The sequence below is a fragment of the Macaca mulatta genome, chromosome 19 (genome assembly GCF_049350105.2).
Source record: "Macaca mulatta isolate MMU2019108-1 chromosome 19, T2T-MMU8v2.0, whole genome shotgun sequence".
Lineage (NCBI taxonomy): Eukaryota > Metazoa > Chordata > Mammalia > Primates > Cercopithecidae > Macaca > Macaca mulatta.
In genome coordinates this window covers 68,777,527-68,803,593 of record NC_133424.1, presented here as the reverse complement: position 1 = coordinate 68,803,593, position 26,067 = coordinate 68,777,527, and the positions used below count along the sequence as shown (strand labels likewise).

The 26,067-nt window shown below is 42.6% G+C and overlaps 1 protein-coding gene across 7 annotated transcripts in view; it reads left to right on the top strand.

Moving 5' to 3' along the window:
* ZNF667 (zinc finger protein 667) overlaps positions 1-25,337 on the top strand; it is a 33,388-nt gene extending 8,051 nt beyond the window's left edge. For 3 of the 7 annotated variants that reach the window (XM_028839795.2, XM_028839796.2, XM_001095162.5), the window contains exons 2-5: positions 5,782-5,872; positions 7,386-7,512; positions 9,939-10,031; positions 21,851-25,337. In XM_028839795.2, the coding sequence (XP_028695628.2) occupies positions 5,840-5,872; positions 7,386-7,512; positions 9,939-10,031; positions 21,851-23,430 (1,833 nt within the window). In that variant the 5' untranslated portion in view covers positions 5,782-5,839 and the 3' untranslated portion in view covers positions 23,431-25,337. Of the gene's footprint in view, positions 1-5,781; positions 5,873-5,904; positions 6,985-7,385; positions 7,513-8,477; positions 10,032-16,345; positions 16,549-21,850 lie in introns of those variants that run through there. The other 4 variants (XM_077979950.1, XM_077979947.1, XM_077979951.1 and 1 more) reach the window with 4 other exon arrangements.
* Positions 25,338-26,067: the final 730 nt, after the last annotated feature.

Here is a 26,067-nt window from a genome sequence, read left to right as displayed (position 1 = left end):
AGCCTCGCTCAGAAAAGTCAGAATCAAAAGCCAGTCTGCTCAGTTTGTCACCGAGCCCTCGCTCCTCAGTCTTAACATGATATGCTCAAATTTCCCCCAACTCCTGTGGCCACTCTACTATGACAGAAACGTGGGGATGTTTTCAGTAAGCATTTCACCACACTGACGCCTCCTGTACCCTGCCAGGGTGGATAGTGGACTTCTGCCCCGTGTGAGGAGTGCAGTGTGTGCAGCTTGTGGATAGGGCCTCAAATCCAGGCTCCATCAGCTAAAGCTCTGTGACAACAGACGGGTCATCATCCCTCATCCCTGCGATGGAAAATAGGAACCCTGGGTGGTTGGTTTGCCATTAAAGGTTAAAGGAGATGGTGTAATGCATATAAAGGATCCAGCACAGCTTTTATTCTCATCGTTGTTAACTGCAGAGGTGATGTCGCTGCCCAGGCATGGGGTACATTCAACACACACACCTGAGCACGTGCATAGAGCACGTGGGCAAAGGACGGTCAATGTGACATTTTACCAAACTCACCTCCCACAGAACTGGCCCCACCTGGCACTTGTAACCTCAACAGCAATGATGGTAAATACAGTTTACCTTAATGGAGCATTGACTGATATGATCTCATCTCATCCTCCAACAGCCCTTTGTCCTCCCTTTGCAGATGTAAAGGGGGGAGATAAAGACCCATCAAGGTTCAGTAACTTGCTCAGGATCACACAGCTACACACATGAGAACATTGGTCAACTCATTGTCCGGTGAAGGACAAGAGGTGAAGCCAGAAGGCAGATGTGCTCACAATGGAACGTGTTTCCCCTGTGAAGAAGTGGCACCTGATACATGCGAAGGATAGCCCTACCCCGGTTTAGTGGGTGAGGAAAGGCTCCTTGAAAAAGTGCTGGTAAAGAAAGTTAATATTACAGAGCCGTTCAGTCATTCAGTTAGCAAACACTTAAGCCCTTTCCGTGTGCTGGATGCTGGTCTAAGGCACTTGGAATAGAGACACCCGTCCTCGGGACGGTTGACGGTAAGCACTAGACATAATAAGCAAATTGTGCCGTGAGTTACACCATGATAAGAGCTACTGAAAAAAGAAATATCTGAACCAGCTGTGAAGGGTAGGTGGGGGCAGCTTGCGTTATTAAATAGAATGGTTAGTGAGGCTTGCTGAGAAGGTGAGGTTTGAGCAGACTGAAGGAAGTGAGGTGGGGCTGTGGCAGCCCCTTCAGGGACTAGCAGGGAAGCACCGGCATGGGGATGGGGGTGTGGGACCCGAATGTGATTCTTGATTCTTACAACTCCCTCCAGAAGTAGGTTCTGAATTGTCCCCAGTTGAGAGGTGAGGAACCTGCAGCACGGAGAGGTCCAGTGGCTTGCCCAGGGTAACACAGCTGATAGGAACACTTGCCACGCTCAGGTGATCTGACCCCAGAGTGATGTGTTTACCACGACTGGTGGCCGCCTGGCCCTTCCCTCTGGCTAAAACAAGGCAAGACCCTGAGCTTCCTCAGCATGAGGGAGCTCTGGATGCACGTGCGTGCGCACACGCGTGCGTGCAAGAGGGAGGCAGGCAGGGCTGGTGTTTCTGGAATCCTTTCTGCCTCTTGGAGTGGCCTCACAGGCCAACTTCAGTGATCACGAGCCTACCTCTTCATCTCACCGTAGCCCTGTGATTCCCCTGAATTACCGATGTTTTCAGCACCTGGTCACTGACAAAGCCAAAGAAGCCCATTTATTGGGCATGAGGACTGGAAGGAAATGGTGGAAGGGTCACTGTGTTCATTTCCTCTTGCTGCTGTGACAAATTACCACAAACTTAATGGCTTCAAGCTACACTCATGTATTCTCTTAACAGTTCTGAAAGGCAGAGCTATGAAGCCGTGTCAGCAGGTGTTCCTTCGTCTTCAAGGCCAGCAGCATAGCTTCCATCTTGCAATTTCTTTTTCTCTCTGACTCTCATCCTTCTGCCTCCCTTTTATAAAGAGGACCCTTGTAATTATGTTGAGCCCACTTGGGCAATCCAAGATTATGCTATTGAAAATGATCTATTTAGCCTTTAACCTCTTCCCTGGCATACAACTCCTGAAATCTTAGAATTTCCAAAGTGATGTCTGTGAACCCAAAATATCGGAGACAAGTCTTAGTCAATTTAGAAAGTTTATTTTGCCAAGGCTAAGGACACACCTGTGACACAGCCTCAGGAGGTCCTGACACATGCCCAAGGTGGTCGGGGCACAGCTAGGTTCTATACGGTTTTGGGAGACATGAGACATCAGCCAGTATATGTGAGATGTACATTGGTTTGGTCCGGAAAGGTGGAACAACTCAAAGGGAGGGAGGGGCCTCCCAGGTCATAGGTAGATAAGAGACAAACAGTTGCATTCCTTGAGTCTCTGATTAGCCTTTCACTGAATACACAGTTTACATGTGAGAGGAGGGTAGAGGAGTAGTCACGTATGCCTTAGTCTGGCTTAGTGAAATAGGGCAGAGGAAGCAATCAGATACGTGTTTGTCTCATGAATTCTGTGTGTCCTTTGTCCATAAAGGATTTCCTTGTGGGCAAACTGTGAGGGAGGTATGTGGTTAGTAATAAAATGGGAGGCAGGTTTGCCTGAAGCAGTTCCCATCTTGACTTCCCTTTGTCTTAGTGATTTTGGGGTCCAGAGTTTTTGTTGTTTTTGAGACAGAGTCACCCAGGCTCTGTCACCCAGGCTGCAGTGCAGTGGCGTGATCTTGGCTCACCGCAACCTTTGCCTCCCAGGTTCAAGCGATTCTCCTACCTCAGGCTCCCAAGTAGCTGAGATTATAGGCATGTGCTAATTTTTGTACTTTTAGTGGAGACGGGGTTTCCCCATTTTGGCCAAGGTGGTCTTGAACTACTGACCTCAAGTGATCTGCCCACCTCAGCCTCCCGAAGTGCTGGGATTACAGGCGTGAGCCACCATGCCCTTTTCTTTTACATGTCTTTTGTATGCTAATGAGATGGCTGGTGGCTGGTAGCCCCTGGGTAGCTTCAGGATGGGGTTGGTCACCAGAAAGACTGAGGCAGGACTAGACAGTTGGGACTTTCAGCTCCACCCTCCAACCTCCCGGGAGGGGAGAAAGACTGAAGGTTAAGTCGATCACCAAGGGCCAGTAATTTAATCTTGCCTGTGTCATGAAGCCACCATAAATACTCAGAAGGACAGGGTTTGAAGAGCTTCTGGATAGCTGAACACGTGGAGGTTCTTGGAGGGTTCCCAGGGAAGGCATGGAAGCTCCACACCACCTCACACATACCTTGTATTTCTACACGTTTCTCCCTCTGTATTATTCAGAGTAGCCTTCATCATCAACCAGTAAATGTCAGTATTTGCCTGAGTTCTGTGAGCTGCTTTAGCAAATTATTAATTGAATAATTATTAATAATTATTATATTTATATATAAATAATCCCCAAAAGGGGATTGTGGGAACCCCAGCTTAAAGCCAGTCAGTCGCATGTTCCTGAAGTCCGGACTTGCATCTGAATGTGGGGCAGTCTTGGGGGCTGAGCCCTCAAGCTCTAGGATCTGATTCTATGCCCAGGAACACAGTGTCAGAATTGAGTTGGAGGACAACCAGCTGGGGGTGTGGGGAAAATTCCTCACACATGTGGTCATGGAAGTCTTCTGTATTGATTGCTGTGGTGTGAGAGCAGAGGAAAAACGGTTTGTGTTTTTTCTATTTTCAGGATAATGTCCCCCGCCCCCAAGATCCTTAACTTCATCACATCTGCAGAGTTCCTTTTGCTATGTAAGGTGCCATATTCATGGGTTCTGAAGATCAGGATGTCCATATCTTTGTGGGGGCCATAACTCTGGTCTGCCACAGTCACTAATGCCCCAGGGCCCTCGTCCCCCGATCCCATTCCCAGGCAGATGAAGTCAGGTATCCCCCTTAGCCTGATGTGGCCGGCGTGGCACACAGTGCTAATTAGAGGCCCCTCCTGGACCATGGCTCACCCACATGGGACCCCACCCCTTCTTGCCCAGTGAGTGTTGCTGGAAAAGAGGGTCCCAATGCAGACCATAAGAGAGGTTTCTTGGATCTTGCGCAGGAGGGAATTCAAGGTGAGTCACAGAGCACGGTGAAAGAAGCAAGTTTATTGGGAACTACTCTGTTACAGAGTAGGGTGTTCTCAGAAAGCAGGAGAAGGAATGGGAAACTGTAAGCAGCTATCATTAAACCCGGAATGTGCAGATGAGCTCACTAAAGGTAGGGGCTATTTGTGCTATCAATGACCATTCATCCTTCAACCGAAGCCTGGTCATTGATGTTATCTCTGAGTAAAGTGGGCTGCACTCTCAGGACACCTGGACATTCTGCAGGCTTGGTGGGAGATGTTCTGTGTGTCCATAAACTTTCTGTAATTATAATAGGTGGTCAGCTCAGGATGTAGCTATTTTCAGACTGTAAGCATGAACCTTATAGCGGGGGCCTTGTGAACGTCTAGCTACTCACTTTAAGACAGAGTCACCCTGGTCATGTTTTATTAAACCAGAGGCCTGGTAACCAGGGATCCCTCTCACAAGAGCTCTAACAAGAGGTGGGGGTTACCTCTTACTGGCTTATGTTTCAGAGTCTGCAGGGCCACCTCCCAGGTTCCAGCATTCTCAAGGGTCTCCCAGGACCCAGCTGGTAGTCATGCTCACACCTTGGGCCAGGGAATGGCCACGACAGAACTGTGTCTCTGGGATGGGGTTTCAGCACACTGAGGATTTGGTTGAGTTAGTCAACAAGTGTTTCTTGAGCACCTGCTCTGTGCTAGGTTGGTTCTCAGCCCTGGGAGGAGAGCGGCGAACAAAACGAAGTCTCCGCTTTCCAGCCCAGATCACTGTGTGTGTGTAGGGAGGCGGGAGGTACTACCCACATAAACAAGCTGTTTTCGGAAAGTGGTAAGTGTTGTGTGGAAAATGGGGCAATACAATACTAGAGCATGGGGCAGCACTGCCTCGCAGAAACATAATGTGAGGCATATAATTTTACATTTTCCAGTAGCTACATTGGAAAGGGTAAAAAGCAACACATTTATCATTAGAGTTAATTTTGTTTTGTTTAGCTTTGTTTTTGAAACAGGGTCTCACTCTGCTACCCAGGCTGGACTGCAGTGGCATGATCTTTGCCCACTGCAACCTCTGCCTCCCAGGCTCAAGCAATCCTCCTATCTCAGCCTCCCAAGTCGCTGTATTTTTAGTAGAGACGGGGTTTCACCTTGTTAGCCAGGATGGTCTCAATCTCCTGACCCCGTGATCCACCCACCTCGGCCTCCCAAAGTGCTGGGATTACAGGCCTGAGCACCCGGCCTATCATTGTTCTTTTTATGGACTTGCTTTCCCTACTGGAATGTAAGGTGCCTGGGAGCCGGCAGTCTTCCACTGTAACTCACTGCTGTCTCCCCACTACCTGGGACAGCTGGACACCTAGTAGGTGCTCAGTAAATACTTGTCAAATGGATGGCCAGAGGTCTGTACAGTCCTTATTTGCCTCCTGATCAAGAACCTGCTGCAGTCTTAGGCACAAAAAGTGTTGGCCGTGCCCCTCCCTGACCGTGAGAGGGTGAGGGGGACAGAAATGCGCCAGGTGTTCTGACGTCTGTGTGTGCGTCTGGGTGTGTGTGTGTGCATCTGGGTGTGTGTGTGCGCGTCTGGGTGTGTGTGTGTGCGTCTGGGTGTGTGTGTGCGCCTCCAGGTTAGGGGCCTGTGCGCTCTGGCACTGCCCAAAAGACCCAGTTGGCCTCATGACCTGTCTTCTCCCCACAGCCCCGCCTTACCAGCTCTCTGCCCCTCTCTGAGTGTGGACCCTAAAGGGGGAGAAGGGATGCCAGCTGCACGGGGGAAATCCAAATCCAAGGTAAGTGGCAATTCCTGTTTCTTCAGGAACATCCCATCGTGTCCTGTGAGATGTGGACCATTTGCTTTCCTTCCATGGAGACTTGTTGCCTATTGGAGATCCATCCAACACCTAGCCCTTGGTTTTCTTCCATTGCCATGGGGGATGAGAGCCTGAGAAGGGCCCAGCAGCCAGGAAACTGCCCAGTGGGCCTCTCTCCATTCCCCAGTGTGCACATGGCCACTTGCCTGTTGGTTCAACATTTCTAGGGGCTTTGCTAGTGCCGGGAGAAATGTCATCCTCTCTGGAGGAAGATGAGAGCCACTGTGATTTCTCAGCATGCAGATAAATGCCCAGGTGGGGACTGCAGTAGCAGAAGGGATTTGACATGTGCTCTGGAGTTAGTCTTGTTGTGTGGTTTTGTTTCTCCTTGTAAAACCCATATTTACATGGAGGAAATCTCTCCAGCTAAGGTCCCAAGACTCAGAGGCACCACATAGCCCTGCTATTCCATTGAGTGCATTGGCGCAGGCACTGAGGTGGTATGGGCAGCCTCCTGTGGTCAGCATGCTCCACCGCTGTCAATCATCAAGTGATTTTTACAACAGGCATCTCAAATGCAGTTTCCCATAACAAGCGTGTTTGCTTTCACTTACGTGTATTAGTTCCCCCTTGCTGCTTTAACAGATTAGCTGCAAACTTGGCAGCTCAAAACAACACGTGTTTATTATCATGCAGTTTTGTGGTTGGCGTCCAGGCACAACGTGGTTTAGCTGGGTCATCTGCTTTGGAGTTCACAGGGCTGAAATCAAGGTGTCGGTCGGCTGTGTTCTCATTTGGGGCTGAGGTCCTCTTCCAAGCTTGCTGGTTATTGGCCAGATTCAGTTCCTTCTCACACTTTCCACCTGACCCTCATTTTTCATCTTCAAGACAGCAAGAACCAATAACCAACTGGCCAGGTCAAGTCTGAGATAATCCGCCAAGGTCAAGTGGTCAGTAACCTTGATTGTACCCTCAAAGAACCTTTTGTCATGTGTAACATATTCACAGGTTTCTTGGAGAGCATGTGGTTAGGAGATTAAATCGGGAGCTACACTATCTGGACTGAACCCTAGCTTCTCCATTTACTAGCTGTGAGACCTGCAGGAAGTTTTCTTCTGTCTCTGGGCCTCCGTTTCCTCATCTGTAACATCCTGTGATTCTGCTGACAGTGCCTCTGTCACTGATTCACATGAGCACTAAGTGAACCAGCACAGTCAGGTGCTTAGAAGAATGCCTTGACTTTGTAAATGCCTGGTTGATCCAGGCTGCCGCGTGTTCTTAATGCAACATAATTTTAATAACAGCTATGTCTTCTATTGTATTTTATTTAATTTATTTAACACACCTGCCCCTTTTGGCCTCAGAACCCTGAATGCTTCCTGAATGATTCTTGGTACCTCGTGTCTCCCATGTTTAAGATGTGTGCACCGTTTCCTCCAGCCACGTGGAAGCACAAGTCCATGGTGAATAGACATTTGATTTTTCATTTCAGGCACCTATAACATTTGGGGACTTAGCCATCTACTTCTCCCAGGAGGAGTGGGAATGGCTGAGCCCCATTCAGAAGGATTTGTATGAAGATGTCATGTTGGAGAATTACCGGAACCTGGTCTCGCTTGGTAAGGCTCTTCTTCCCCAACAATCCAGAACCAGCCTACTGAGGGACATGCATCACTCTGGGTCTGGTCTGGAAAATGGAAACCACTGCAATTTCTGTTTTTAAAGAGCTTTATTGAGATATAATTCACATAGTATGCAATTCACCCATAAAAAGTGCACAATTAAATGGTTTTTATAATAGTATATTCAGAGTTATGCATCCATCACCACAATCGATTATATTTTCATTATTCCCACCCCAAAACCCAGTACCCATAAGCAGTCACTCTTCGTCTCCCCCAACCACTCATACCCCCCGGATTGGGCAACTACTAGTCCATTTTCCATCTCTATGGATATGCCTGTTCTGGTCCTTTCATATGTGTGAAATCATAAATACATGGCTTCTTTCATTTACGATGTTTTTGAGGTTCATCACGTTGTAGCATGTGCCAATACCTCATTTCTTTTCATTGTCAAATAATATGTATTGTATGGATAGACCACATTTGTTTATCTAGTCATCAGTTAATTGACGGGCATTTGGGTTGTTTCCACTCTCATTATTTTGATATGCTGCTGTGAACATGTACAAGTTTTTTGTGTGGATGTATGGTTTCATTTCTCTGAGGTATAGACTTAGGGGTAGAATTGCTGAGTCATATGGAAACTCTGTAGGTAACTTTTGAGTTCTTTTGATAGACTTTTTTTTTTTTTTTTTGGAGACAGAGTGTTGCTCTATCTCCATCTCCGGGCTGGAGTGCAGTGGCGCGATCTCTGCTCACTGCAACCTCCGCCTCCCAGGTTCAAGCAATTCCCCTGCCTCAGCCTCCCAGGTAGCTGGGATTACAGGTGTGCTCCACCACAGCTGGCTAATTTTTTGTATTTTAGTAGAGACGGGGTTTCACCATGTTGGCCAGGATGGTTTCGATTTCCTGACCTCGTGATCTTCCCACCTCAGCTTCCCAAAATACTGGGATTACAGGTGTGAGCCACTGTGCCCGGCCCTCTTTTGATAGAATTTAAGGAATTGATTTAAGAGGTGTTGTTGAACGGTGAACTGTGGACATTGATGTAACTGCAGGATGCTGCCACCATCCCTGGGGTTGGAGGGACAAAGGGAAGAGTTTAGGGTTTTTAGGGCTTCAAGGAAGGTCTCCTTGGATCTGGGACTCAGACTTCTGAAGGAGGGGGCAGTGTGCTGCCTGATTTGTTTATACTTCTGAGGGGCCAGATGAAACTGGTTCTGGGAATACAGAACTAAAAAAAAAACCAAACATTGAAACCAGCAAAGCCCGTTATTGGTGGATGTTGACAGGAAGCAGCTGGTGAAGCAGAAGTGAAGATAGCAAAGCCCCAGCCCTGGCACACAAAACAGACAATAAAAGGGTGGGGGTCTGGAGCAGAAAGACAGTAAGTTCATAACCAGCCTCAGGAGCTTCTGACCTAATTCTCAGGAAAATAGTTTGCTTTGTAGAATTAAAGTTTAACAACTCTACTGGCTATAATTTAGATTTCTGCCTCCACGTGTGAGATTTAAACAACCAAACTCAACACCGCACACTCTAACACCAGATGTTTGGGGATTTTCCCACACACAACAAACAGTTCTCCAGCAGACTCCAGCTGGGTGTCCTCCAATTTAATTCTGACAGTGTCTACCTGGAGATAGTGTCAGATCCCACAGGGTAAGGGCCCAGTCCCACAAGACTGTCCCCTACTTCAGAGGCCTTCCGACTGACCAACTCTAAATTCGGGGATTCCCATGACCCTCTCCTCAAGTTCAGTCATTTGCTAGAGTAGCTTTCAGAACTCAGGGAGGCGCTTTATTTATGCTTACCAGTTTAGTGTAAAAGATATTACAGAGGATGCAGTTGAACAGCCAGATGCAAGAGATGCAGAGGACAGGTTATAGGGGAGGGGCACAGAGCATGCACCTTCTACTGTACCACCTTCCACGTGGTCAACAACCCTGAGGCTCTCCAAACCCAGTCCACTGGGGGCTTTTAAGGAGGCTTCAGGTAGGCAAGGTTGATTAAATCATTGGCCATTAGTGATCAGCTCAACTTCCAGCCCCTGACCCCTCCCCAGAGGTCAGGAGGTGGGACTGAAAGTTCCAACCCTCTAATCACATGGTTGGCAACCGGCCCCCATCTGAAGGCTGTCCAGGAGCCCCCAACCACAGTCTTCTCATTAGCATACAAAAGGCACATATGCAGGAGATTCCAAGGGTTTAAGGAGCTGTGTGCCAGGAAATAGGGGTGAAAAGCAAATAATGTTTCTTATTAGAAATCACAATTTCACACTCCCCATTCTCCAGCTGCCCTTCACATCCTGCGTGCTCCCTTCATGTTACTACACCTGCATTCCTGTTGATGCAGAACGTGGCTGTGACTTCTGTGGTGCCCATATTTATGATCATTTCCCATGTTTGTGCCATGTACAGGTCTTTCCTTTCGGAGACCAAATGTGATCACCTTATTGGAGAAAGGGAAAGCGCCCTGGATGGTAGAGCCAGTAAGAAGACGCCGGGCTCCTGGTGAGTGACAGAGAACCACGGCATATGTCTCAGTCTACTGGGGCTGCTATAACAGAATGCCATACACTAGGTGACTTACAAACAACAGAAATCTACTTCTCACAGTTCTGGAGGCTGAGAAGTCCAAGATCAATGCCTGAGCAGATTCGGTGTCTGGTGAGGACCACTTCCTGGTTCATAGGTGGCACCTTCTTGCTGTGTCTGCACATGGAGGAAGGAGTGAGGGAGCTCTCTGGGAGAGAGATTATAGGTGGTTATAGATGATATTAATCTCATTCATGAGGGTTCCACCTTGGTGATTTAAACACCTCCCAAAGGCCCTACCTCCTAATACCATTACCTTAGATAGTAAGATTTCAGCATATTTTTAGTGTTTGGAGCCTCCAAACACTAAAAAGTGCAAAAAGTGTGGGAAAGCCTTCAGTCAGATGTCATCCCTTTTACTTCATAAAAGAACCTCCCCATACTGTTCTCAGTAGTGGCTGTACTAATTTACATTCCCACAGTGTACGAGGGTTCCCCTTTCTCCATATCCTCACCAGCATTTGTTTTGCCTGCTTTGGGATAAAGGTCATTTTAACTAGGGTGAGATGATACTGTGTAGTTTTGATTTGCATTTTTCTGATGATCAGTGATGTTGAGCACTTTCTCATATGCCTGTTTGCCATGTGTATGTACTTCTTTTTTTTTTTTTTTTTTTTTTTTTTTGAGACGGAGTCTTGCTCTGTCGCCCAGGCTAGAGTGCAGTGGCCGGATCTCAGCTCACTGCAAGCTCCGCCTCCCGGGTTCAGGCCATTCTCCTGCCTCAGCCTCCCGAGTAGCTGGGACTACAGGCGCCAGCCACCTCGCCCGGCTACTTTTTTTGTATTTTTTTTAGTAGAGATGGGGTTTCACTGTGTTAGCCAGGATGGTCTTGATCTCCTGACCTCGTGATCCGCCCGTCTTGGCCTCCCAAAGTGCTGGGATTACAGGCTTGAGCCACCGCGCCCGGCCAATCTTCTTTTGAGAAATGTCTATCAGATCTTTTGCCTATTTTTTAATTGGATTATTGCATTTTTTTCTATAGAGTTGTTTGAGCTCCTTGTGTATTCTATGGTTATCAATCCCTTGTCAGATAGGTAGTTTATATTTTCTCCCATTCTGTAGATTGTCTCTTCACTTTGTTGATTGTTTCCTTTGCTGTGCCCAAGCTTTTTAACTTGATATGATTCTATTAGTCCATCTTTAGTTTCATTGCCTGTGTTTGTGGGGTATTACTCAAGAAATCTTTGCCCAGACCAATGTCCTGGATACTTTTGCCAGTGTTTTGTTTTAGTAGTTTGATTGTTTTAGGTCTTAGATTTGTCTTTAATCCATTTTGATTTGATTTTTGCATATGGCAAGAGATAGGGGTCTAGTGTCTTTTGCATGTGGATATTCAGTTTTTCCAGCACTATTTATTGAAGAGACTGTCCCTTCCCCAATATATATTTATAACATCTTTGTTGAAAATGAATTCACTGTAGATGTATGGATTTATTTCTGGGTTCTCTGTTCTGTTCCATTGGTCTGTGTGTCTGTTTTTATCTCAGTACCATGCTGTTTTGGTTACTATAGCTCTGTAGTATAATTTGAACTTAGGCAATATGATTCCTACAGTTTTATTCTTTTTGCTCAGGATGGCTTTGGCTATTCTGGGTCTTTTGTGGTTCCATATAAAGTTTAGGATTATTTTTTCTATTTCTGTGAGGAATGTCTCTGGTATTTTGATAGGGATTGCATTGAATCCATAGATTAATTTGGGTAGTGTGGGCATTTTACTAATAATTATTCTTCAAATCCATAGCATGGACTATCTTTTTATGTTTTTGTGTCCTTATCAATTTCTTGCATCAAGGTTTTGTAGTTTTCATTGTAGAGTTCTTTCACTGCTTTTGTTAAGTTTATTCCTAGGCATTTTATTTTATTTGTAGCTATTGTAAATGGGATTACTTGATTTCTTTTTCAGATTGTTCACTGTTGGCATATAGAAATGCTGCTGGATTTTTATATGTTGATTTTGTATCCTGCAACTTTACTAAATTTACCAGTTGTAATAGTTTCTAGGGTAGATTTTTTACGATTTCCCAACCAAAAGATCATATCATCTGCAAAGAAGAATAATTTGACGTCTTCTTTTCCAACTTGGATGCCTTTTATTTCTTTCTCTTCTCTGAGTGCTCTGGCTAGGACTTCCAGTGCTATGTTGAATGTAGAATAATAGTTGTGAAAGTGGGCATTCTTTTTATGTTCCTGATCTTACAGGAAAGGCTTTCAGGGTTTTTTCCCATTCAGTATGATACTAGCCATGGGTCTGTCATATACAGCTTTTATTGTGTTGAGGAATGTTCCTTTATACCCAGTTTTTTGAGGGATCATGTCATGAAGGGATGTTAAATTTTATCAAATGCTTTTCAACATCAACTGAAGTGATCATATGTTTTTTGTCCTTCATTCTGTTTATATATATCATTGATTTGCATATGTCAAAGCATCCATGCATTCCTGGGATGAATCGCTCTTGTTCATGATGAATGATCTCTTTAATGTGTTGAATTCAGTTTGCTAGTATTTTGTTGAGGATTCTTGAGTTAATATTAATGAAAGATATTGGTCTGTAGCTCTTTTTTTGATGTGTCCTTGGTTTTGGTATCAGGGTAATACTGGCCTTGTAGAATGAGTTTGGAAGTATTCTCTCCTCCTCTATTTTTTGGAATAGTTTGAGTAGGATTGGTATTGGGTTTTTTTTTTTTTTTTTTTTTTTAAGTATTTGGTAAAACTCAGCAGTGAAGCTATCAAGTCCTGGGCTTTTCTTTGCTGGGAAACTTTATTACAGCTTCAATCTTATTGTTTGTTATTTCTCTGTTCAGGTTTTGGATGTCTTCATGATTCAGTCTTGGTAGGTTGTATGTGTCTAGGAATGTATCTATTTATTCTAGGTTTTCTAATATATTGGCCTAGGTTGCTCATAGTAGTCTCTAATGATCCTTTGAGTATCAGCTGTAATCATTCCTTTTGCATCTCTGGTCTTATGTCTTTTTTTCTTAATCTGATTAAAGCTTTGTCAATTCTGTTTATCTTTTTGAAGAAATTTCATTTTGTTGATCTTTTGTGGGTTTTATTGTTGTTGTTATTGTTGTTGTTGTTTTGAGACAGAGTCTCACTCTGTCACCCAGGCTGGAGTGCACTGGCATGATCTCGGCTCACTGCAACCTCCACTACCTGTGTTCATGCAATTCTCCTGCCTCAGCCTACCAAGTAGCTGGGATTACAGGCGTCTGCCACCACACCCAGCTAATTTTTGTATTTTTAGTAGAGACGGGGTTTCACCATGTTGGTAAGGCTGGTCTTGAACTCCTGACCTCAGGTGATCTGCCCACCTTGGCCTCCTAAAGTGCTGGGATTACAGGTGTAAGCGACCATGCCCGGCCTCTTTTGTGGTTTTTAAATTTCATTTCTTTCTGCTCTGATCCTTACTATTTCTTTTTTTCTGCTAACTTGCGATTTGGTTTGCTCTTGCGTTTCTAGTTCATTAAGATGCATCATTAGGTTATCTGAAGTTTTTCTACATTTTTGGTGTATGTGTTTATTGTTACAGACTCTCTTCATACTGCTCTTACTGTATCCCATAGGTTACAGCATGTTTTCGTATGTTGTGTTTTCATTATCATTTGTTTCAGGGAATTTTTAAATTTTAATTAAGAAATTTCTTCAGGCCGGGGGTGGTGGCTCATGCCTATAATCCCAGCACTTTGGGAGGCAGAAGTGGGCAGATCACCCAAGGTTGGGAGTTCGAGACCAGCCTGGCCACCATGGTGAAACGCTGTCTCTCCTAAAAATACAAAAAAGCTATCTGGGCATGGTGGTGGATGCCTGTAATCCCAGCTACTCAGGAGGCTGAGGCAGGAGAATTGGTTGAACCCGGGAGGTGGAGGTTGCAGTGAGCCGAGATTGCGCCATTGCACTCTAGCCTGGGCAAGAACAGCGAAACTCCGTCTCAAAAAAAAAAAGAAATTTCTTCATTGATCCACTGGTCATTCAGTATTATATTTTTAAATTTCAATGTGTTTGTAACTTTCCAAAGTTCTTCTCATTATTGATTTCTAGTTTTGTTCTATTGTGATCAGAGAAGATACTTGATATGATTTCAATTTGAAAGACTTTTTTTTTTTTTTTTTGAGACAGGGTCTTGCTCTGTCACCCAGGCTGAAGTACAGTGGTGTGATCACGACTTACTGCAGCCTTAACCTTCTAGGCTCAAGCAATACTCCCATCTTGGCCTACTGAGTAGCTGGGACTACAGCATGTGCCACCATGCCTGGCTAATTTTTGTGTTTTTTTTTTAAGATGGGATTTCATCATGGTGCCCAGGCATTGAGCTCAAGCAATCCACCTGCCTCAGCCTCCCAAAGTGCTGGGATTACAAGTGTGAGCCAATGCACCCAGTTTTTTTTGGATTTTTAAGACTTGTCTTGTGTCCTAATATTTCATAGTCTATACTTGAGAATGATCCATGTGCTGAGGAGAATGTGTAACCTGTAGTCATTGGATGAAATTGTCTAAATATCTACTAGGTCCATTAGGTCTGATGTTTCTTTGTTGATTTTCTGTCTGGATGATTTGTGCAATGCTGAAAACGAAGTGGTTAAGTCTCCAACAATTATTGTATTGTGGTCTGTCTTTCTCTTAGCTCCGAATATGTTTGCTTTATATATCTGGGTGCTCCATTGTTGGGTGTGTATATATTTATAACTGTTATATCCTTTTGCTGAATTGATCCTTTTAGCATTATATAACTTTCTTTGTATCTTTCCATACTTTTTGTCTTAAGCTCTATTTTATCTAAGTATAGCTGCTCCTGATCTATTTTGGTTTTCATTTGCATGGGATATTTTTTTCCCTCCCTTTATTTTTAGTCTATGTGTGTCCTTATAGGGAACGCATGTTTCTTGTGGGGAACAGTTCATTGGGTCTTTTTGAAAATTCATCCAGCCAGTCTGTGGCTTTTGATTGGAGATTTAGTCCATGTACATTTAATATTTATAAGTAAGGACCTACTACTGACATTTTGTTATTTGTTTTGGTTATTTTGTGGCCTTTTCTTTTTCCTTCTTGTCTTCCTTTTTGTGAAAGTGATTTCCTCTGATGGTATGTTTTAATTTCTTGAATTATATTTTTTTGTGTATCTCTTAATGTATTTTTTTATTTGATGTCACCATGAGGCTTGTAAATAACATCTTATAACCCATTAATTTAAACTGATGACAGTTTGTGCAAAAACAAACCAACAAACATGCAAAGAGAAACTAATAAAAACTCTATACTTTAAATTCATCTCCCCTGCTTTTTAACTTTTTGTTGTTTATATTTTAATACTGTGTGTGTCTTAAGTTATAGTTGCCATTTTTGATCAGTCCATCTTTTAGTATTCCTACTTAAGATATGTAGTTTACACATCACAATTACCGTATTATAATATTTTGTATTTATCTGTGCACTTACTATTGCTAGTGAGTGTTGTATGTTCAGGTGGTTTTTTATTGGCCATTAACATCCTTTTCTTTCAGATTGAGGAACTCCCTATAGGATTTATTGTAGGATAGGTCTGGTGTTGACAAAATCAGTTTTTGTTTGTCTAGGGAAGTCTTTATTTCTCCTTCATGTTTGAAGGGCATTTTCACTGGATGTACTATTCCAGGATAAAGGTTTTTGTTTTCTTTAGCACTTTAAATATATCATAATTATTTCTCCTGGCCTATAAGGTTTCCACTGAGCAGTCTGCTGCCAGACGTATTAGAGTTCCTTTATATGTTATTTGTTTATTTTCTCTTGCTGCTTTTAGGATCATGTCTTTATCCCTGACATTTGGGAGTTTATTAAATTGTCTTAGATAGCCTTCTCTGGATTAAAGCTGCTTGGTGTTCTGTAATATCCTTGTACTTGAATTTTGACATCTTTCTCCCGGTTTGGAAAGTTCTCTGTTACTATCTCTGAATACACTTTCTACCTCAGTCTCTCTACCTTCTCTTTAAAGCCACTAACTCTTAGATATGCCCTTTTGAGACTCTTTACTAGATCCTGTAGGCATGCTTTAGTATTCTTCTTCCCTTTGACTCCTCCAACTATATTTTCAAATAGCCTGTCTTCAGTCTCACTTATTATTTCTTCTGCTTGATCAATTCTGCTGTTGAGACTCTGATGCATTATTTGTCAGTTGAATTTTTCAGCTCCAGAATTTCTGCTTGATTCTTTTTAATTATTTAAATGTCTTTTTAAAATTTATCTGATAGGATTCTGAATTCCTGCTCTGTGTTATCTTGGATTTTGTTGAGCTTCCTCAAAATAGTTTTTTTTTTTTTTTTTTTTTTTTTGAGACAGAGTTTCCCTCTGTCCCCAAGGCTGGACTACAATGATGGCATGATCTCGGCTCACTGCAACCTCCGCCTCCTGGGTTCAAGTGATTCTCGTGCCTCAGCCTCCCAAGCAGCTGGGATTACAGGTGTGTCCCACTCTGCCCAGCTAATTTTTTTTTTTTTTATTTTTAGTAGAGACGGTTTCACCATGTTGGTCAGGCTGGTCTTGAACTCCTGAACTCAGGTGATCCACCTGCCTCGGCCTCCCAAAGTGCTGGGATTGCAGGCATGCTCCACCACCCCTGGCCAAGATAGCTATTTTGAATTTTATGACTGAACGCTCACATTATCTCTGTCACTCCAGAACTGGTCACTGTTGCCTTATTTAGTTCATTCGGTGAGGTCATGTTTTCCTGGATGCTCTTGATGCTTATGGATGTTTGTCAGTACCTGGTCATTGATGAGTTAGGTATTTATTCTTATCTTTGTAGTCTGGGCTTGTTTGTACTGGTCCTTCCAGAGAAGACTTGCCATGTATTCAAAGGGGCTAGGGTGTGTCTTTGTTCACTGCAGCCATGTTTGCATTAGGGATCACCCCATAGCCAGTAACTCTGTGACTCTTGTAGACTCACAGAGGTACTGCCTTGGTGGTTTTTGGTAAGATCCAGGAGAATTCCCTAGATTACCAGGAAGTCATTCTTCTCCCTTACTTTCCCTGAATGAATGGAGTCTCTCTGTCTGTGCTGAGCTGCCTAGAGTTGGGGAAGGGGTGATAGAAACACTCCCATGGCCACCACCACTGGACTGTGCTGGGTCTGACCTGAAGCCAGCATAGTACTCATTCTTGCCCAAGGGCTGTGGTTACCACTGCCTGGCTACCACAGATGTTTATTTGAAGCCCAAGAGGTCTTAATTCATCAGGTGGTAAATTCTTCCAGGCCTGTTTTTCCCTTCAGGGCAGCGAGTTCCTTTCTGGCCCAGGGTAGGTCTAGAAATCTTGTCCAGGAGCTATGGCCTAGAATGAGGCCTTCAGGACACTGCTTGGTACTTTATTTTACTGTGGTTGAGCTCATATCCAAGTTGCAAGACAATGTCCTCTTTACTCTTCCCTCTCCTGCTGGAGCTGCCAGCTGTGCTGCCAGGAGGTGGGAGAGAGTTGATACAAACACTCTCGTGGCCACTCCAGCTGGTGTGTCACTGGGTAGCACGTACCCTAAGTCCACTGGTTCTGAGCCAAGCACAGCACTAGGACGTGCCCAGGAATTGCAGTCCTTGTGGCCCAGACTGCCTTTCAGATTTACTTAGGACACCAGAGTGTTTTAGTCTGTAGTAGGTGTACTTGCTGGAACTCAAGTTTCCACCACTGTGGTGGACAATTCTCAGGCTAGAGTTGATTTAAATGCTTCTTCTGGGGGTGCTGGCCAAATTCTGCCCCACGTTGCTTTCTGCTGTGACAGGGCAGCGCTGAGTTCCAATGCAAAGTCCCAGCATCACTCTATTCTTCCTCCTCCAAACACATAGATTCTCTCTTGTTGCCATGCTGCACTGCCAGGCATTGGGGGAGGGGTGGTGCAGGCAAATGATGACTGTCTTTTCTACCCTCCTCAGTGCCTCTTTCTTTGAATACAATGTTAAAACCTGATACTTTGATTGCTCACCTAATTTTTGGTTCCTATGAAGGTGTTTTCTTGTGTGGATAGTTGTTCAATTTGGTGTTACTGCAGAGGGGACAATCGCTGGAGGGCTCTGGCCATCTGGCTCCTCCACTTTCTCCTTTTTTCTTGTTTTGTTTTTTGAGATGGAGTCTTGCTCTGTCACCCAGGCTGCAGTGCAGTGGCATGATCTCAGCTCACTGCAACCTCCGCCTCCTGGGTTCATGCAATTCTCCTGCCCCAGCTTCCTGAGTAGCTGGGATGACAGGCACATACCACCACACCCAGCTAATTTTTGTGTTTTTAGTAGAGATGGGGTTTCATCATGTTGGTCAGGCTAGTCTCGAACTCCTAACCTCGTGATCCACCCACCTTTGCCTCCCAAAGTGCTGGGATTAAAGGTGTGAGTCGCCACGTTTGTTTGTTTGTTTTAAGGAGATAGGGACAGGGTCTTCTGTTACCCAGGCTGGAGTGTAGTGGAGAAGTCATGGCTCACTGCAGCCTTAAACTCCTGGGCTCAAGCAGTCCTCCTGCCTCAGTCTCTGAAGTACCAGTTTGTTTCTTGAGCCCTTGTGAATAGACTGGATATCCACATGAGTTTACCCGTACTGGATAGGCCATAAATCTTTCTTGTAGATTTGCCAGCATTTGTTTTCTGTTTGTAATTATTCTCGTGAATTGTTTTTTCATGATCCTTCTTCTTTTATCTAACAGTGACTTTGTTTTTTATTTTCTGCTTGTATAGTAAGCTTTCATATAGAAAATGCATTAACCATATGACATTACATTTTACTTCAAATATTTCCACATTCTTTCTTAAGACTTATTTTATTTACCTCTTATTTTTCTGTTTGGTTATATGAAAGTTTTTTTCATTTTTATGTGATTAGAAGTGTTGGCATTCACAATGTAATTTTTCTTTTTTTTATTTCCTTAGTTAGAAATTCATCTGGTTTCTAGAATTTGGGGTATATTTCCTATTATTTTAGTTTGTAGTGATTTTGTACTTTATATTGAACTAATTTACCTGGGATTAATTTTGGTGTATGGTGTGGTTTAAGGATTTCCACATTGAAGATGGGGAGATGGGCTAAGAGGATATGTTAGTATTCCACACAAGAAGGAACAAAGGAAGGTACCAAGGAAAAGGAAGGGAAGCTAAGAGTTTTAGGAGAATGTGAGAGGGAGAAGCAGCTTAACTGATGTGACTTAATGGGATGTGGGGTGGGAAGGACTATAGGAGGAATCCTGGGTTTCTTGTTTTGCTGATGCTGCTAACTTCACTGTAAACATTTCCATTGTCTTCCTGTGTTAATTCCTTATTTTGTCTGGTTGTTTTCTGGAACTTCTACTATTAATAATTATAATGGTAGCTACTACCAGTTATTAAGCAACTGCAGGTCGACAAAGCTTTCTCTAGAACCCTTGGAGCAATATGTGTTTCACAATTCAGAATTGTGCAGATTTTAGAAAGGAAAACAGGTCATATACTATATGTGGCATAACATACCCAGCAGAGGCTGGAGCAGCACCCCAAAATCAAACACACTGAGATAGCTACGAAGACTAGACTTCCCAAGAGCAATAAATGGAGGCTATGAACAGTCTTACTGCATTTCAGACGGGGTTTCACTCCAAACGTCCAAACATTCAAAAAGGAAAAGAAAAAAGGAAAGACTTTGGTTCTCAGCTTTTTGAATACTGGAATGGCAGATTAGAGGTCACAGCGTGTGCCAGAAATTTTGCACATTATTTCCAATTCTCATGAAAATCTTGTGAGGTAGGTGATTATATTTTCAAGATAATATGCTTATGGTAATAGAGTTAACAAGTGAATCACAAGCTTATGTAGTTAAATGAAAAACACCTCAGTTAATTCAGTAATGTCTGTGTTTAAAGCACAGCTAGGAAATAGAAATATAATGTGAGCCACATATGTACTGACAAAATCTTTAGTATCCACATTCAAATAAAAATTTAAAAACAGTGATATGGTTTGGATCTGTGTCCCCACCAAATCTCATGTTGAAATTTAATCCCCTGTGTTGGAGGTGGGGTCTGGTGGGAGGTGACTGGATCATGGGGGTGGATTTCTTATGAATGGTTTAGCACCATTCCCTTGGTGATGTCTTAGCAATAGGGAGTGAGTTCTTACAAAATCTGATTGTTGTAATATGTGGCACCACCTCCACACTCTGTCTTTATCTTTGTTTCACCATGTGATGTGCCTTCTCCTACTTGGACTTTCACCATGAGTAAGAGCTCACTGAGGCCTCCCCAGAAGCCAAGGAGGTGCCAGCACCATGCTTGTACAGCCTGCAGAACATGAGCCAATTGAACCTATTTTGTTTATAAATTACCCACTCAAGTATTTATTTATAGCAGTATAAGAACTTCCAAACACAAACAGGTAAAATTAATTTTAGTAATATATTTATTTAACCTAATAGATCCAACATATTATATCATATAACCAGTCTTTTAACAATGAGATACTTTACACTTTTTTGTAGTAAATCTTCACAATCTGGCATATGTTTTATACTCGTAATATACCTCAAAACCAGCCACATTTCAGTTCCTCAGTAGCTACAGGTGACTAATGGCTACTAAATTGGATAGCATAGTTCTAAACCTATGTTTATCATTCCACATTCACTCAGGTTTATAGTCAGTTTGCTACACAAGTAGTTATTTTATATCATCTTGGACTTTGACACCCTGTGCCAGCCATATTGGTCTATTTTACTAAATAATAGATTCCTTCTTTTAGCCTAATCTCTTACCTATTTTTCTGAGTTTTTTCCTGCTTCTTGTTAAAGTCCTCACCTTTGTAAATATCTACATACAGTCATATGCTGCATAATGATGTTTCAGTCAACAACAGACTACATAAACGGCCACGGTTCTATAAGATCATAAAACTGTATCTGTACTGTACCTTTCCTACATGTATGTATATTTAGATACACAAATACTTATCATAGTGTTAAAATTGCCTACAGGATTCAATATAGTAACATCACGTACAGGTTTGTAGCCTAGGAACAGGCTATACAATATAACATTGGTGTATAGGCTATACTATCTAGGTTTATGTAAATCTACTATAAGATGTTTGCACATTGATGAAATTGCCTAACACTGCATGTCTTACAACATATCCCCATTGTTAAGCAACATGTGACTGTACTCAGTTCTAATTGTTACTAGTTCTTTTTCAATTTGATCTTAAGAATACATTTTTTTAAATCTACAACTTTATTAAGGTAAACATCATAAAAGTCACTATATCTAGAATATAATTAAATGATTTTGGATAAACTTACAGAGTGTGTAACCATCAACATAATCCAGTTTTAGAACATTTTTATCACCCCTGTAAGATTCCTCATGCCCATTTACAGTTAATCCTCATTCCTACCTTGAGTCCCAGGCAACCACTTATCTTCTGTTTCTGTAGATTTGCCTTTTCTGGACACATTCTCCAATAAACATATGTTTATCCAGTGAACAACCTGTGGAGTTCAATGTGCAGTATATGGCATAAAAGTTACCCTATAAATAAAATCTTAACTTACTCATTTTCCAATTACAGACTCTTCTGAATTCTGGTTATTAAATATCTCTGTAAAGCCTTTAGTATGGTCATCAAAACCATAATAAAACACTAAAAAGTTATTGTTTTGGTAATCAAAATTGTTATGATTAATAATGATAATTGCATTTATATTGTAGAATCTTCATTTTTTCAGCACAGGAAAGGAGAAACATTTAATTCCTTTATGTCTTTCAGACTCGGGGTCTAAGTGTGAGACCAAGAAGTTACCTCCAAATCAATGCAGCAAATCTGGGCAAAGCATCTGCCAGAAACTAGTTTCTGCACAACCAAAAGCTCCTACACGAAAGAGTGGCTGCAACAAAAATTCAGTCCTAATAAAGGCTAAGAAAGGGCATTCCGGGAAGAAACCTTTAAAATGTAATGACTGTGGTAAAACCTTTAGTCGAAGCTTCTCTCTTAAACTTCATCAGAACATTCATACTGGAGAGAAGCCTTTTGAATGCAGTAATTGTAGAAAAGCTTTCAGACAGATCTCATCCCTCGTACTTCATCAGAGAATTCACAGTGGAAAGAAAAGCCATGAATGTGATAAATGTGGGGAAAGCTTCAATCAAAGAACAACCCTTATTCTACATAGGAGAATTCATGATGAAAAGGAAATTCTTGACTGTGAGAAGGCCTTGAGTCAATGTCAGTCTTTCAATATACATCAGAAAATTCACGTTGTTGGGAATGTCTGCCAGTGCAAAAAGTGTGGGAAAGCCTTCAGTCAGATGTCATCCCTTTTACTTCATAAAAGAATTCACAATGGAAAGAAAACACATAAATATAATAAATGTGGGAGAGGCTTCAAAAAGAAATCAGCCCTTGTTATAAATAAAAGAATTCATGCTGGAGAGAAAATCCCTGAAAATGTGAAGGCCTTAAGTCAGAGTCTACAGCAAAGAAATCACCATTTAGAGAATCCTTATAAATGCAGAAAATGTGGGAAATTCTTTAATAGGATTTCACCCCTGATGCTTCACCAGAGAATTCACACTTCAGAGAAACCATACAAATGTGATAAATGTGACAAGCTCTTCAGGCGGCTTTCAACCCTTATTCTGCATCTAAGAATTCATAATGGAGAAAATATATACAGATGCAATAAATGTGAGAAGGTCTGCAATCGGCATTCATCCCTTATTCAACATCAGAAAGTTCATACAAAGAAAAAGAAACTCTTTGAGTGTAAGGAATGTGGGAAGATGTTTTCTGGAACTGCAAACCTTAAAATACATCAGAACATTCATTCTGAAGAGAAACCTTTCAAATGCAATAAATGTAGTAAAGTTTTCGGCCGCCAATCATTTCTTATTGAACATCAAAGAATTCATACTGGAGAAAAACCCTACCAGTGCGAGGAATGTGGAAAAGCCTTCAGCCACCGAATCTCTCTCACGCGACACAAGAGAATTCATACTGAAGATAGACCCTACGAATGTGATCAGTGTGGGAAGGCCTTCAGCCAGAGCGCACACCTTGCCCAACATGAAAGAATTCACACTGGAGAGAAGCCATATACATGCAAAACATGTGGTAAGGCCTTTAGTCAGCGCACATCTCTTATTCTACATGAAAGAAGTCATACTGGAGAGAAACCCTATGAATGTAATGAATGTGGAAAGGCCTTTAGCAGTGGCTCCGACCTTATTCGACATCAGAGAAGTCATTCTTCAGAGAAACCCTATGAATGTAGTAAATGTGGGAAGGCATATAGTCGGAGCTCATCCCTGATTCGACATCAGAATACACATTCTGAAGAAAAAGCCTAAGGTGATTTTAAATCTATAAAATCAACAAATGAGGCTATCAAAGATATGGCAAATATTTATTTGTCTATAATGTAAATTTTGTGTATATGGGACCATTTGATGATATGTCCCACTTTGAAAGCCAAAGAGCAAAAGTCATTGGTGATTTTGACCTCAGGATTTGAAATTAACTGAAGGAAACTCAGAAGTTTGGTCAGCCATTGGAAATTAAGATCATTTTTTATTTGATAAGAATCACTGACTGGGCAGGAAATGAAGATCATTTTTTATTTGATAAGAATGACTGGCTGGGCACAGTGGCTCACACCTGTAACCCCAGCACTTTGGGAGCCTGAGACGGGCGGATCATGAGGTCAAGAGTTTGAGACCAGTCTGGCCAACATGGTGAAATCCCATCTCTACTGAAAAATACAAAATTAGCTCGGTGTGGTGGTGAGCACCTGTAATCTCAGCTACTGGAGAGGCTGAGGCAGGAGAATCGAACCCAGTAGGTGGAGGTTGCAGTGAGCAGAGATTGTGCTACTGCACTCCAGACTGGGCAACACAGCAAGATTCTGTGTCAAAAAAAAAAGATTGATATTTTACTTCCAGCATAGTTTTACAGATAATTCATTGGTCACATATAATGAAGTATAATTCTGAAGTCCATTATGGGGCTCTGAGCCTGGTTTAAGGTCACAGAAGAAAGAATTTGAGTCTGTTTCTCAGATCTAGAACTATCAAATATCAGGAACTTCTTGGCAAAACAGGGTGCCACTTTCAACTGACAAACTTGTGGGTGAGAATAAAGAAAAGTGAGTCTTTAGGTAGATAAAGGCATCATTCACTCATAATGGTGTGTAACAGTAGAAACCTTATTGTACCATCTCCATGGATATGAGAATATATGATCTTCATGGTGTGAACATCTAACGTGGCTGAGACAAGCTATCAGTAAAAGAACCAAGATACAGTGAAGAATGAGGATTTCAAAGCCAGGAGAAATCAGTATTGTTTTATTTGGAAATAAATCATCTATATTTATATGAATAAACATTGGTATTTTCATGTAACAATACTGGTATGCAATAAGTGATGAAATATGAGTTGTTATGGACTGAATGTTTGTGTTCCCCCCCCCTCAAAATTCATTATGTTAAAATCTTCACCATCAATGTGATGTTACTTGGAAATGAGGCATTTGGGAGGCAATTAGAATTAGATGAGGTCATGAGGGTGGAGCCCTCATGATGGGATTAGTGCCTTTATAAGAAGAGACATTGGGCGGGGCGCAGTGGCTCATGCCCGTAATCCCAGCACTTTGGGAGGCCAAGGTGGGCGGATCACGAGGTCAGGATTTCGAGACCAGCCTGGCCAATATGGTGAAACCCCGTCTCTACTAAAAATACAAAAATCAGCTGGGCATGGTGGCATTTGCCTGTAGTCCCAGCTACTCGGGAGGTGGGGGGAGAAGAATCGCTTGAACCCAGGAGGCAGAAGTTGCAGTGAGCCAAGATCACGCCACTGCACTCCAGCCTGGGTGACAGAGCCAGACTGTGTCTCAAAAACAAACAAACAAAAAAGACATCAGAAAGCCTGCTTCCTCTCTGCACCATGTGAGGATGCAGCAAGAAGCCAGCTGTCTACAGAACAGGAAGAGAGCCCTCACCAGAACCTAACCATGCTGGCCACCTGTTCTCAGACTTCCAGGCTTCAGAACTGTGAGCAGTAAATTGTTGTTTAAGCCACCCAGTCTATGATGTTTTGTAATGGCAGCCCAAACTAATATATGGAGTGGAAACCCTAGGTTTATATACTGGGTTCTTTTCCTGTCAGCAGTTCAACATGTGTAGTAACTTTCAGTCTCTGCTGTTTGTGCCAAATATATAAGAAATAAAATCAGAGAACTTTTTTGCAATTGGATCATATACAGTTGGGCTCTTCTGTGTAAGTTTTCCTTCTGTAAAAGCTATTTTTGAGAATACCTAAAGTTTAAGATGACTTTGTGGAATGTACATGGGTTAGGTCATCCTAACTTTGACCACAATTGATAAAACAACAATCCAAATTGTGAGGGGTGAGCATGCATACAGGATAGTACAACTAACTTCCCAGTTAAACTTGTTCTTTCATATTTGTAAAGCAAGTATAAAAATCCACCCCTTGGAGCAAATGGGTGAGCAAACAGCACAGAGGTTACTCATGCAGAGGCATGTCCTTTTTTCCCCCTCTTTTCTACACACACCCTCTAGCTTGTTAATTCCTCTGCCAATCTGCCATACAAATACACGTCAGTCCCGAATGAATTGTGACACACCTGAAGACTGGGGAGAAGCAAGAGGATGCCCTGCCCGCGGTAACCTAATTTCCTCAGGCTTATCTCATTGCCTATTGCATTTCTTGTTCCTCCTGGGGATTTCAAGAGAGCATTAGAATGGCAATACATGATAAAGTTAACTTGGAATTACTTGTGAGAATTGCATATCTTCACTGATTTATTTCTGGCCTAGTCAAAAATCCTCATTTCATCTGGTTTTGTCTGTTCTCTCCTTTTCTTAAACTCTTAAAGGCATTTGTGAAAGTGCCATAAAGGTAAGATAACTTTGGGTTTATGTGTCCTCCAAATGCTTGGAACTCAGTTACATCCCAATAGGCTGA